The following is a 15111-nucleotide window of genomic DNA, read 5'->3' as shown; positions in this document are numbered from 1 at the left end:
GAATTACATAAAACAATGCATGCAATTAAGCGCTTAGCATAGTGACTGACAACTAAGTGTTGGCAACTGCGTTACCACTAGTAGCTGGAGAAAAATATGAAATAAAACAAAAATCTAGATCCTGTGATGACTATTACTCTGTCTCTCTCCTCCCCTTTTAAGTAACAATGAACAACAAGGTTGAATTAAATATCTTAAAGACAGTATTCATGATAATGAACTCTCAAGTCTGTATACCCTTCCCCATTGGGCTCATCCCTATCTTTATTCACGTTATTCCTTTTTTCTGGAGTCTTAGCACTACTTTCCTATAAATCACCTCCAAGGACATCTTGTAAAACCACATTTAGTTCAGTTTGTACAAGTCTTTGTACTAATTTGTAATAAAATTACTCTATCAAGATATTCTCAGTTCATTACAACTGTCCTAATTTACAATGTCTCCTTATGTTTACATCTCTCTAGGCCTTCTTTACTACCAGTACCATCACCAACACTAAACTCAAGTGTTGAATACATATATTCCTCTGGTCACAGTAAGTGCTTACTACCTATTGATAGTAAGTCTGCAATAAGACTTCTGTAAAGTAGGGTAAGAAGGCACCAACAGTGGGACATAGTGGTAAAGCTGTATTGTCCCTGTGCCTAGGGGAAGACAAACTGGTAGATGACAAGGAATCCCTGACATGTAGCTCATTATGACTACACTCTATACTGCCAGCCATCTGGAAGCTACTAAATCTGTACTGACATCTTTTGCTACAAGGGAGTTCTGGGAATCACTCTTTTCTCCATGGCACTAGCCAAGAGGTAACTCCTTATATGGCAAACCACTTTGGACTGCTTTCTAGCTCTCAAGGGAAACAGTTACTCCTCATTCACTAACCAACAGCAACTTTAAACTATGGCAAGCCCAAGTTTGAATTTACACCACAGAAACTAAGGGGTTCAAAACAGTGGGGTGGGAGGATTAAACTTACTGCTTTTAAAGACGGAACACAGTATTCTCCAAACATCTTTCCATAATTACCTCAAGAGCAAAACCTATAAAACCTTTTTTAATCCCCTCTGGCTGTGCACAAAGATGCTCCCAAATTACTTAAGAGTATAATTTTGAATGTGCCACTTAAGTATGTTTTCCACCTATTCAAGAATGATATGGATGAGTGTAGGAGAATCCCTACTTGTGTTTGGGATAGTGGAAGAGACAACATTCTGGGTCCATGAAACAGGTAATTTTTATTTATTTTGCAATACATGTGTGCCTCAGGGCAGGCTGAGTTCTCTACTGACGAATATAATTTGATTTACCCTGATTCCAAGTGCTCTGAGTCTCTGCCTCAGAACATGATTGCTGTTATTAAATAATAAGTGGTCAAACTAACCTTACAACAAAATTCAAACTAGAAAGAAACACCTTACTATGGCTACTTCAGTTCACAGAGTTAGGTCCCTAGATAAGAAGGTATGAAAAGAACTCTGAGCACCATCCTATTCTTATGAAATAAGTGAGGAGAGCTGAACAACACAGCAAGAGCCTTATGTGGCACTGTCCTCTCCCTATCAAACAGGATTTACATACTAGAAAGCATAGTACATGACTCAGCTCAGGTAAAAAGTTAAGTGTTTTAAAACTTGGAGAAAACCATATTATATAATACTTGAAAATCAAGATTTAAGAATTTTTTCTGTGACAAAACTGTAATTAAATCTTATTTAACTGTTTCCTCCAATGACATCCATTTTAATTAGGGTTTAATAGATTGGCAGCCACAACCTATAGTTTTATGAAGCAAAGTAAAATTACAGTCTAGGAAGGCATTTAAGGAAAGAGACCCATCAATGCAGATGAGAGGTTACAATATATCCCCGCATCCTTAAAGAGCCCACAGTAATTAAGTGTGCTGAAGAGACAGTTGTTAGGGCTAACAGTAGGTATGCTGCCACCAATCAGCACTGGGTTGTTCTTTGAAATCTAAGAGTTATTTCTGGGATCAGTTTTCTGAAAGATATGCATTATCACTAAATAAAGAGTGAAAAAAAAAAGGTGTGCAACTGCAGAGGTGTGTTCTACAGCTTCTTCTAACCCACAGTCTCTAACAAATGTGCAACCCCTACACTATAAGGGGGATTTCTTTCTTAAGACTGTAATACAGAAATTTTCTTATAGCTGGTTATGATACAATATTATTCATCTTGAGAACATTGCCTCATGTATAGGAATATGAATATCATGTACAGAAAGTAAAATTAATATTTGAAAAACACGTACAAGACAAATGCATCTGCAAACGAGATGCACTGAAGAACAGAATCTTAATAGTATGCATCTGTACCTATTTCATACTACATTACAAAAATCAGGGAGTAAATCACAAAAACTAACTTAGACTCAATGAATATCATAGGCACTGGTATTAGAAAAGAAGAACTGAGAAGAATCAGTCCCTTTGTTAGCAAAGGGATGGGGAAAGAAATGGACCTATGGCTACCACAAATTAAATCTGCATGTAGTTATCTGAAAGGGGGAAAAAGTTAAAACAAATGTGCTATTTTTAAGCTAATTTTGAAATATCAACACCATTAAATTTTCATGTATTATATATAATCATAAAACTTATGCATCTTGGGGAGAGGAGATTTCTGGTCCAATGGAAAAAAAATTGTAATCTTTTGGCTAAAAATCTGAAGGCCCCAATCCCTCTGCCAAGAAGCAGAGTTACATGGCAAAGATATTCTCACTAGTAAACTTTTCATCAGATGAAGGTCTGCATGTCAGGAATCTTTTTTTTTTCCTCCTAGTGTATTGGCCACTGCCAGAAATGGACCCATCGACTCCATTGGTGCTAAGGAGTTAAGCATCTGAGATTTAATTTAACAGTTTCAGCTTTATTAAGCTGTCACAGAGCGGCCCCACTTTGATAACAGTAGCTGCTCCAATTATGGCTTGGTTTAGGGTTGACAAGTATAATGATTCATTCGTGGCACATGAGAAGCAATAAAAGGTTGTTTTGCATTACAGCTTTAAAAATGTGGGCACTTTTTTCATTTAATTTGTCACTTAGCTTTTGCTAAGAGGACATTTAAATTGCAGTAAAAGGCAAATGGGGCTTTTAGTTTAAATGTAATCCCCATATTTAAATGATCTGTAATGGTGCAGTGTTGGAGTGGAACACTATTGTCTCACAGTGGGTCCTGATGGTGACATGTGACATTTGTATTCAGGTCCTGTATTATCCATGTGGCTAAAGGGCTTCCAATTTCATTTCACAGCCAGAAGCCTGCAGAAAACACCAATTAACTTGCAGATCCCATTTGCCGACAAAACTCAGCCTCTTCTCAATGTCTGGCATCTGGCAGTGCTCAGCATTTAATTCCAAAGCAGAGCCTTGAAGCAATGTGAGCCCTGTGTAGGGGCACAAAGTCAAATTCCCCCTTTTTATTAAGAAGCAAAAGCCTTTGCTTTTGTAGTCCAGAAGGAACTTTGAGTTAATTTTTTGGTGAATGAACATTAAGATGTGATAGCCATTTTTATTTCTACATGGGATTCTTCACTGAACTTAGATCCCATTAACATGGAAAGTGACCTCTGCTTGCCATGGGAGTACACAGGAGAACTTCAGTAATCTAGTAATGATTTTCAGATGGGGTGGGAGCTGAGTGCAAGAAAAAAAAAAAAAAGAAAAACAAAAACAAAAACAAAAACAAAAACAAAAAACTCCGGGCAAGAATTTGTGATCTTCATCTTGGTCTGAAATCAATCTGGATCTTCATTATGAAGTAGTCCATCAGGGTATGACTAGAATCAGCTGGAAAAAACTTCCATCCAATTACAACTAATACCTTTGATTTAGGGTCAAGATACACAATTTCCAAAACCAACTTGAAAGTGATATGTGACTATGGATTACATATAGATACTGCAAATATATTGTAAACAATATATTCAGACAGTATTTTCTTCCTAATGAGTTGTCATTTTACATTTTCTAAGCACCAAAAATTTCTAAATTTTATTCACTCAATGGTAATCCAATAATTTTTCCTTAAATAATACCCTTCATTATAGTTTTTAAATGCTACTCCTTTTAACCTTTATAAACCAACTAGTCAATTCAACATGTACTTCAGAGTTACAAAACTGAGAAGGGTTTACTTGGAAAAGTAACTCATTCAGTATTTTATAAAAATATAAATATATGTTTGACCCATGCATTAAACTTGCATTCTTTAACACCACAATGTGCCTGCAAACAGCATTCCAAACCACGGAAACTTTCTACTATAGTTACAGATTGATATACATTTTCACTGGAGGAAAGGCTACTATCATTATTTCAGAAGTACTAAGATTAAATTCTTACAAGATACTTTTTAAAATGCTAGGGAAAAACATTAACAAACATTTAACATTTGGCAAGCAGTAGATGTATATAAAACATAATGTCAAATTCTTTACCAACTTGTTGTATGACATAGATCATAGAATGTCATCTTGTGGGAATTTCCTAATCTCTCTGGACTTCCTCATCTGTAAAATAGTCCATTTCAAAGTCCCCTCCAATTATGATCATGCAGTACCTTCACAGACAACAGCTTCTCTTGGTCTAGATTAGACCTGGGATCGACAAGTTCACTGAAACTATAAACATATCCTGCATTTCCTACTCACAAAATTAACACAGGCATGGATATAGTGTGCCCAAAATTTCATTAGTGTGAAATTAGACCCCTCTCTCATCATGCACAAAACTCAATTCAAAGTGGATCAACGATCTAGGCATTAGACTGGAGACCCTGTGCCTACTAGAAGAAAAAGAAGGCCCAAATCTCCATCATGTCAGCTTACAAACTGTATTCTTCAACAAGACTCTTAAAGCTCAAGAAGTTAAAATCAAGAATCAATCAATGGGATAGTTATCAAACTGAAAAGCTTCTTCACAACAAAGGAAACAATCAAAGATTGTGAACAGAGAAACTACAGAATGGTAGAAAATCTTTGCCACCGGCACCTCAGACAGAGCATTAATTTCCAGGATACATAAAGAACTCAAAAAGCTAACACCAAAAAAGAAAGAAAAAAGAAAAAGAAAAACCCAAATGACCTAATCAATAAATGGGCAAAGAAACTGAACAGACACTTCAAAGAAGAAATACATTTGCTCAACAAATATATGAAAAAATGTTCAACATCATTAGCAATTAGAGAAATGCGAATTAAAACTATATTGAGGCTGGGGATATAGTTCAATTGGTAGAGTGCTTGCCTCACCTGCACAAGGCCCTGGGTTCAATCTCCAGCACCACACCAAACAACAACAACAACAAACCTATATGAGATTTCATCTCACTCTAGCCAGAACGGCAATTATCAAGAATATAAGTAACAACACATGTTGGTAAAGGTGAGGAAATGGTACACACATACATTGCTGGTGGGGCTGCAAATTGTGCAACCACTCTGGAAAGCAGTATGGAGATTCCTTGGAAAACTTGGAATGGAACCACCATCTGACCCAGTTATCCTACTCCTCAGTACACATCCAAAGGACTTAAAATCAATATACTATAGTGACACAGCTGCATCAATGTTTCTAACAGCCCAATTCACAATAGCTAAACTAGGGAAGCAACCTAGGTGTCCTTCAACAGATGAATGAACAAAGAAAATGTGGTACATATACACAATGAAATATTACTTAACCATAAAGAATAAAATTATGGCATTTGCTTGTAAATGGATGGAACTGTAGTGGAGACTATCATGCTAAGTGAAATAAGCCTATCCCAAAAACCAAAGGCCAAATGTTCTCTTTGATATGCAGATGCTGACTCACATGGGCCTTATGGGGTGGTAGTGGGGTTTCAATGAATTGGATAGCAGTGAGTGGGGGTGGAGAGGGATGGGAATGGGAAAGATAGTAGAATGAACTGAACATAACCTTCCTATGTTCATATATAAATACATGACCAGTGTAACTCCACATCATGTACTACCACAATAACGGGAAGTTATACTCTATGTATGTATGTGTCTAAATACATTCTACTGTCATGTATAACTAAAAAGAACAAATAACAAAAAAATGTAAAAAAAATTCATTTGTCACACAGATTTCTTAAAAGAAAGACATTCATTACTTCCCTAGCAATGAGCTTTTAGAAACAAGGTTCATCCCAACAAATTCACAGTATCCTCTCAATGAATATGACTATAGGACTTCTCAATTTTTCCAAACATCTGCAATATTTCTATTAACCACCAGAAATTTATGGAACAACAAATTTTAGAGTTTGTTCACCTAATTCTATAGCAGCCAAAAATAATATAAATATTCAAACCACTTTTGATAATTCCAATGTGGAGAGAAGGGGAAAATAAGACTCCAAATTTTAACTAAATGGAGTACAATATTAATCTAGAAACAAAATCTAATCTAGAAACCAGCTCTATAATGCAAAACAACTTTTAAAATAGTATCACTTTTCCAATATTTTAAGGTAGATTCCTGTGCTTACTTTCTTTGAGATCAAGCAATTACTCCTCACCAGCCAAACTGTGCCAAGGCTGTTTTCTGCAAATGTAAGCCCAAGTCCTCAATCTGTCTATTATTTTAACCATTGTGCACTGGTACAAAGTTCATATATGAGCATCTTTGTCTCAGAAATACTATGACCATGTTATCAAAATATTCAACTGTGGTCTTTATTCATACACAACTCAATAATAACTTGTCAGGAAACATATTTACCCAGTTCATCCCAGAGCTGCCTATATTTGTCAGTCATCGCAGTGCCTTGTTGCCTCCAAAGTGACAGGCGAGGGTCAGCCATGAACTGCTCTGTAATCAAGGTCAACATGCGGGCTCCATTGGAGTCCCTCATCTTCAACATCTCCCGCACCTAGTGGGGAAAACAGATCTTTAGAAAAAGGTTGAAAAAGGTTAAAAAAAAAAAATCAATTGAAAGAGACAAACCACCAAACCACTTTTCTGTATTTCATATGTGTGATGCCTTTGCACCAGCCCTCTTAAGGAAAAAAAAAAAAAAAAGAAAAAAGTAAATAAAAACAGATCTCTATCCTAAATTGCAATTTACTCTGAAAAATGATCTTTAATTACTCTAAATGTTTTAGAAACCACATGAGGTAAAGAGTTTTCCTTTCTAATTTCAAAAAAAAAATTCTTGGTAGGGCTTTATGTATCTGATTAAGGTAAATGATTAACTGTGTTTCATATGTCTGATAGAACTTTTTTTCCAGGTCCCCTTCAAAGTATCTAACCAAATATATTTTGTGTTCAAAATTATATTTCAAAAAAATGGGTGGCTAGGTAATTTACCCGTTGACAAACAATTAAAGTGAAATCCAGCACTAGAAATAGCTATCTGAACCTAACAAATATACCAAAACAGCTTTTAGCTAAGTGCATTGCTTCATGGGGATGAATGGAATATCTTTGCTAGCCTACAGAAAAACAACACCAGAACAAAAATGGCAAATAGTTTGACAGAGAGCTATGCAAGTCCTTCAGTTTTTAAGATAAATTAATAAATTCAATAAATTCTCTTACTGAAATTTTTAATATAAAGAGCAGCACATATAGTTGTCCCTCAGTATTTATGAGGAATTCGTTTCAGAACCTTCCAAAACTACCAAACTCTGAGAATGCTCATACCTAATACCTAATATAATGTAAATACTATGTCAATAATTTTTAGACTGTGCTGTTTAGGGAACAATAACAAGAAAAATCTGTATATATTCAGTACAGATACAACCATCATCAGCCATCATGGTGGCCTAGGTACAATTTCAATCTATGGTTGGCTGAATCTGCCAAGGCAGAACCTGTGGATACAAAGACAGTGTACATTCGCTCAGGAAATGTTTTTTGCAATCGTAAAAGAAAATAGAGCTATAGATTCAAGAACTCTCTTGCTCTCTCTGAATGATCCACAAAGCAGAATAACACCCACTGACCTCATAAATTAATGACCTCTCAAGCTAGAACCTTGAGCTCTGCCCATTCACTAGTGCTATACTTCCCAAATAAAAGAAAGGAGAAAAGAAACACAGTCTCTGCAGGAAAACCTAAATGAATCCCTCCATTCCCCACAGTGTGTACTGCTATGAATTCAGCAAATAAGAACCTTAATTGAACATCAGTTGTCGCTATAAGCAAATTATTGGGAGCAAGGTTATAAGCAGTAGGTGGGGAGAATCTATGTGAAAGTAAAGTGAAGGAGAAAAATGGCAGCTTTGCAGTAAAGCAACCCAAATCTAGATCAATAGATCCAGCTTCAGGCCTGGATCTGACAAGCACTGGAACTCCTTCACCAGCTTCAGAATTCGAAGTCCTGTAAAGAACTCAATAGCACCTCTACCCCGAATCACAAACGTTATGCTTCCAGGAGGATCAGTTAGTAATTCTGAAAACTTTATTCCCAATGTGGAAGCACAAAAAAACCATGAACTGGAGAATCCTGGGAGAGAGAAAGGGAGTTACAAGCTACCAGCTTAAGAATTTTATTTACATTTATGCATTCCTTTCAATCTTTAAACATCCATGCAAAGGAGGCAAGTTTAGAAACCTCATTTTATAAAATACAAGACCAATCCTCAGAGAAGTAACTTGCCCTAAAAGCAAAGGTAACGGCTAGACTCAGAACTCAGATCTGTCTTAATCAAAAAGTTATGTCATTTCCAACATCAGATGTTGCTATTACTTCACATGACATACATAATATGAACATAATGTATAGAGACAAAAATAAACTGCAGGCCACTTTCACATGGCTTCCCCTTGGCCATAGTGTACTCTGCTGATATAACATATGAAATATTCCCTGTGTCTATATACATTACAATACATTTTATTACATTACCAGTATATAAATGCATTTAATTAATTTATTTTAGTGTACTTTCTGGGTTTGTTTCTTTATTTACTTAATTTTGTTCTTTTTTAGTTGTAAAAAGAACTTTATTTTTCTGCTAAGTTGCTAACCTATTGCTCAGTTAGCAATAGTAGTGAAATAAATGCTTTATTATCAAACATAGAAATCAAAACTCTCTATTACAAAACTCAAGTACACCTATAGCCTAAAAGTAATAAATTTTCAGCTGATGGCTTTGAGGCATCATGTGAGTTTGAAGTGCCTAAGAATTACTAAAGAATAATTAAATATGTGTGAAATAGTTTTAGGATTAAATGTATTTCATTAATCTAATTCCTGGAGAATTTGCAATCTACAAAGAGCCTCTAGATAAATCTTTAGTAGCAGAATACACTATTTTCTTGCCACCCCAAGAACAAAGTTCACCCAAATTCTTCTGAACTTAAAAAGTTTGATCACTGTGAATATCAGAGAAGCTATTTAACAAAAATATCAATGAATACAGATATCTGTTCCTTTAAAACCAATTTTAACACACTATCCATAATGATGGCTATATCCCCTAATGAAAACACATGGTTTAATACTTAAAAATGCTTCATACTACCAAAATTTCTCCATAAAGCAACAGACACAGCTTCTGCTCATGAAGAACTTGTGCTGAATATAATTCTACTTCTTAGGTCTATCAGTTTTGGGTGATCAAAATGAATGCCAGATATCAAAATTTAACACCACTGTCACAAACTTTAGGAGATATGTGATTATTCGTTAATTTTATAGATGAGAAAACTGATGTAAATAATAAAATCCATGCTTCTAAAATTAGCTTGAAGATGCTAACATTATTAAACAATACATAAGAAACATTTTAAAGGTTGTATTTAAAGTGATGCTTCACTTGGGAAAATTAATTAGAAAAAGAAAAATTTGAAAAGATGGCATTTAAAGAACATTAAAACTATTTATTTAGTTTTCACTATTGGAAGTAGTTTTTTAAAAAAATTACAAAAAGAATTATCATTTTTGAGAGAGACCAAATTAAAGCTTGCATTACAACACAAATGTTTCTAACTTGTTAACTTGGACTTTATTTTAAAAAGCCTTTATCCTATTATAAACATGATCTTATATAGTTCCTATACATATGTATACTTAGAATTTTAAAAAATATAAATAATCATACCTTTGCAAAGAGCAAATTAAGCTGCTTCCCTGATCCGTGGTACCCACCCTGGGAAAGGAACAGTTTAACCTGTTCTTGAACCTGTTCTTCATCTAAGTGCCAGCAGTTTTCATCGTCTATACTAGCACCTGCAGTTGGATCAGGAGCACCTAGAAATAGAAAGAAAAAACAACACATTTGCTCTTCTTTAAGTATTCTGATAACAAACTTGAAAATAATTAAGATTCTCTATTTTGCATAGACACTTAAATCCAATCTCCATTTCAATCATACTTATAAACATATAATTGAAAAACATGCAAAAATCACTTTCCTGATCTGTGTAAAGTCAAATGTAGATTACTTTAGACCTAAAATAGTTCCATTTTTTAAAGATCTGAGACTTGTCTTTAGAGATGAGTTTATAGGTTTTATATTACATTAAAAAGTCACAAAAATGTCCTATTGTAAATATGTGATCTTTATAAAGCTCTACTACATGGGACATGATATAAAAATGTTTTTCAAAGATATTAAGAAAACATAAAATAAGTGAACTCAGCAGACTATTTCACTCTTTACTGTGTTAATTCAAGAAGCTGTCACCATTATCTGCTACTGTATAAACTACATGCTGACATAAGTCTTTCGTTGCAGAAAACTGAAGATTAAAAAGGGAAATCAAGCCACATGGGAGCAGGCAGTGCAGCTGTTATACTAAACCAGGTTGTAGTATCACCTTGCCAAACTGCATAAATATTTTATTGCTGAAGTACACACAAAAGATAACAGCAATATAATAAGCCCTATGTGTGCAGACTACCTCAGAAATCCAAAAGTTACCCAGACATTTAGGTAAAAATTAAGCTTTATTATTTGTTAGTAAAACAAAATGGCATTGTAAGACTTAAGATCTGTAAGAAAGAAAAAAAAATGAAATCTAAAAACCTTTCACCTTAGTGTTTTCATCTCCTATCAACCTTTAATAACTACTTTTGTAGGTGTGGTTTTACATGACTTTTCTCATCTTTTAATGAGCTAATGTAAACTCAACAGGCCAAGAAAATAATCATTAACATCTGCTTAGAACCAGGTCTATTAGACCCAGTAGAGGAAAGCAGTAGGTCATGAACCTTCCTGAAAAAGCATATATTCAGCCACTCATTCATTCATTCAGCCAGTCAGCATATTTTATTAGTGCCTGACTCAGGGCCAGCCTGCCTCTCTGCTAAACTTGAGCATAGAATTCCTACTTTTACCCAATTTAGTCTAGTTCAACGGCTGAAAGCCATTGACTTGTCTGACTAAGACCCATAAGAAACACATTTTACATTATGCCTAATATGCTATGTGTCCGTGTACTTGCATGATATTAATTAATCTGAAGGAAAAGTCTGATGGGGAAAAATAGAAATAGCAGAGAGGTTTAGTATTTTCTTTTCAAAAGGCTGTCACAATCTTTTAAACTGATTTCATACCCTATAATTGGTTGCAACCTGCTATTTTACAAACACTGTATGAGATAAATATCAACCAAATATACAATAATAAATGATGTTAACTGCTCAAAGGAAGAAGTCAAGATTCTGAGACCATATAAGAACTCCAACTTGGTCTTGCATTGTTAGGGTAAGCATAACTTGAGGGAAAGGCATAGAGCTGAGATTTGCCATAAGTAGGTTAGAAACTCATCAGAACTAAAGGTGGAAAAAGGAAGCAACAAGCCCATATGTGAGACCAAGTAAAGAACCTTAGCCAAGAAGGAACACAACACAATGAATATGTCTCTGTAACCGAAGAATAAAGGATAAGAAGAGCAACACAAAACAATCCTGGAGCCAGGTGCTCCTATAATCCCAGCAACTCAGAAGGCTGAGACAGGAGGATCGCATATTCAATGTCAGCCTCAGCAACACAGCCAGGCCCTGTTTCAAAAAAAAAAAAAAAAAAAAAAGGGATGAGGATGTAGTACAGTGGTTGAATGCCCACTAGGTTCAATCTCCAGTTTAAAAACAAACAAACAAACAAAAACAATCCTGGAAGAGACAGAGGAAGTAGGGCTAGGGCTTGAGAACCTTTGCTGGTAAAGAATTTAGTTTCTTTTTTTCCCTGAGAATAATGAATGAGAATTTATTACAAGGTTATCTGAAGTGGAAGAATGAAATACTCTAGATAATAAAAAATGTTCTGTCCTGATATGCATCAATTTCAACATTCCTAGCATGAAATATTAATTGTGTAACATAAAAATGAAGGGGGAGATTCTCTGTATATTACAATGGAAAGATAAAATATCAAGGGGAAGAAGAAAAATATACATAATATACCACCTTTTACATAGATAATGAGGCTTTAAAAAGAACGTAGTATTAGTACCTTCTTATATATGCATAACAACTGGGAAGGATATTTAAAATGAGTAACCTAGCTACATGGGGGAAGGAGATCCTTCATTGAGTAGCTTTCATATTTTAAAAATTTTGGAACCATGTGAAATACATTTGTGTATCTAGAAATATCACTATCTGAAATATGGAGGATGGATTGGGGAGCAAAATATATAAAAAGAGGATATCATTTTGATAGTTTGCACACAAGATAACAATGGTAACTGGAAAACCAGCAACAAGAACAGAAAAGGAGAATCTGACAGGAACTTAAGAAATAAATGCAATAAGACTTGGGAAGAAACAGATATATAAGGTATGGAAGACTAAGGGGTGGGGACAGACATGGGTTTCTGGATTAAACAATGAGAAAGAATTTTGGACAACTCACTGATAGAGACCACTAGAGAAGGACTAGGTTTGGAGGTGGAAGAAGCAGCCTTTAGGCTATGAGCTGTTTTAGATATGAAATATCTCTGGGTAGTTTGTTTTAAAATTCAAAATACCTTTCAGACAGTGAAGAAGAGGTGAGAGAGGATTTCAAGCAGGGACCTGGATGTACTAGGGACGTAGTATGAGGTTTAAAAAAGAATCCAGGCCACAACCTTAAAGCCAAAATTTAAAGGCTAGGTAAAAAGATGAGCAAGAAGAGCAAAAGCAATTTGTGGCCTCTTAAGAGCTGCAGAGCTCCTTACATATGGCTCTTCCAGAACTGAGGAGGAAAAGCTGTTCCAAGTAGAAACTGGGCAACTAGACAGATGTTTAAGCTCCACAGAGCAAGGATTGTTATCTGCCTTGTTCACCACTGCTTCCTACCACCTATGGCTTCTGGGTAAGCAAACACTTGGAAGAAGGGGGGGTGGAGAGGGAGGAAGGTATGTAAATAGCCTCACCAGAAGGACTCTTACTTGAAAGGTTAAGAACAACTGTAAAAAGCATCCTCACATACATTATCTCATTTTCTCCTCACAGAATCCCTAAAAAATAATACTGATCATAACTCTCATTCCAGAGAAGAAAAAAAACATGCTCTGTGTGGTTACAACTTATCCATACCCTCAATGCTAAATCTAGTCTTCTGGTTCTCTCACTCTGCCAAGGAACATATCCTAGAACCCAGAGCAAAAACTGAACCCTGGGGTCACCAAGGTAGGGGCTGTGAACCTTAAATGAAATATAAATTTAAGAAAGGAATATTGTTATGTTTTTGGCATGGTCTTATCTTATAGGAGGCCACAGGACCACGATAATGTGAAGGGTTAACTACTAAGTCTACAAATGTATCTCATAGAGATTCAAAGTCCCTAATTCACCCCCCTTTTGATTGTAGGGACACTCTTGCATACACCCCTCTGTACAAAGACATCTATACATTCTTTACCTAAATATACCAAAAGAGACTTTCCAAATACCAAAACTATAGGGTCTCAACTTTTAAGTTCTTCCCAACATCTTGCTAAAACTCCCCTTGGAAATCTGACACAGGTCTCCTACCTCCTTAGGGTAAACTCTGACTCGCTCCTGGTCATCCAAGTCCACTGTTCCTTCTGATAAAGTGAACTAAATAAATCCAATTTCAATCCTCATAATGCTTATATCCTCCAACTTTTGTATTTGTTTTCTTCTGCTCTGACAGACTGTGTGGGGAGCTCTGCCCCAGAACTGCTTGGAATAGGGATGTCTGTGTGGTGGCATGGAGCTTCAATTCACAACCAACATCACCCACATATTTTAAGTAGATCTGATTTTGAATTGAAGAAAACCCCAGCCTTTTCCTAATGGCCTGAATTGGCAGACTGGTCTACATTCAGATATCTTACCAAAAATATCAAAATGCACTTAATTCTTAAATTCTTTTAAAGCTAAGAGCAAGAAGAGACAGAAAAGCCAGAAATGACTTCTGACTTGAATTACACAGTGAAGTCATTTCTTAAAATCAGACAGATTTTAAAAGTATTATTATATTTTTAAAAACATGCTTGATTTTGAAATTGCTTTAGTGAACAATTTAACTTACATATATACTGATTCTGGTTGTTCCCTAGGTAGAGAAACATATCTAATAACAAATATATAAACACATGAATTATGTCTTCTCACACTTCTGAAAAAAACATTTTTGGTTTTGGTTTTTATTTTTTGGTAAGCTAGTACAGAATTAACTTACTCCTTGAGAGTACTGAGGAAAGAGTTAAGGCATGGGAAAAGGAAATGGCACACAGATAAAATTTCACTGCAGATAATCTACAAAATCTATACACAAGTTGAAAGAATGTGCAGGTTCCTAAGTTTCTATCAGAATTCAGAAGACTTCAGTTCTAGGCACAGTTTAGGAAAACATTCATCTCTAGCAAATTACTTAAGCTCTTCACGTCTCCATTTCCTCAATGCTAAAATTCTATAATTCAGAAATCAAAAAATTAACTGCTTAAGCAATAAAAATTAACTGAGCAAAGTAAAAAACTTTCTGTAAGAATGTAAGCAAAATAACTAGTAATTAAATAAAATACAAATTTACTCTGTTATACTTCTCAACATTTTATGAGTAAGATATATGTTCCAGGAAATTAAGTATCTACAACAATAATAATTTTACCCAAAGCATAAACTCATGTGTTCATCTTTAATGCTGAGGTATAACTATTTAAACCCTAATAGTCT

The 15111-nt window shown here is 35.1% G+C and overlaps 1 protein-coding gene across 1 annotated transcript in view; it reads right to left on the bottom strand.

Annotated features, from left to right (window-relative positions):
- Window positions 1-15111, bottom strand: part of Zswim6 (zinc finger SWIM-type containing 6) — a 189347-nt gene that overhangs the window by 43731 nt on the left and 130505 nt on the right. The window contains exons 3-4 of the mRNA XM_026402559.2: window positions 10085-10233; window positions 6753-6903 (exon numbers count right to left, since the gene is read on the bottom strand). Coding sequence (XP_026258344.1) covers window positions 6753-6903; window positions 10085-10233 — 300 coding nt within the window. The remainder of the gene's footprint in view (window positions 1-6752; window positions 6904-10084; window positions 10234-15111) is intronic.

This window comes from Urocitellus parryii, chromosome 1 (assembly GCF_045843805.1).
Source record: "Urocitellus parryii isolate mUroPar1 chromosome 1, mUroPar1.hap1, whole genome shotgun sequence".
Taxonomy (NCBI): domain Eukaryota; kingdom Metazoa; phylum Chordata; class Mammalia; order Rodentia; family Sciuridae; genus Urocitellus; species Urocitellus parryii.
The sequence above is the reverse complement of the archived record's forward strand: the minus strand, read 5'-3'. Positions and strand labels throughout refer to the sequence as shown.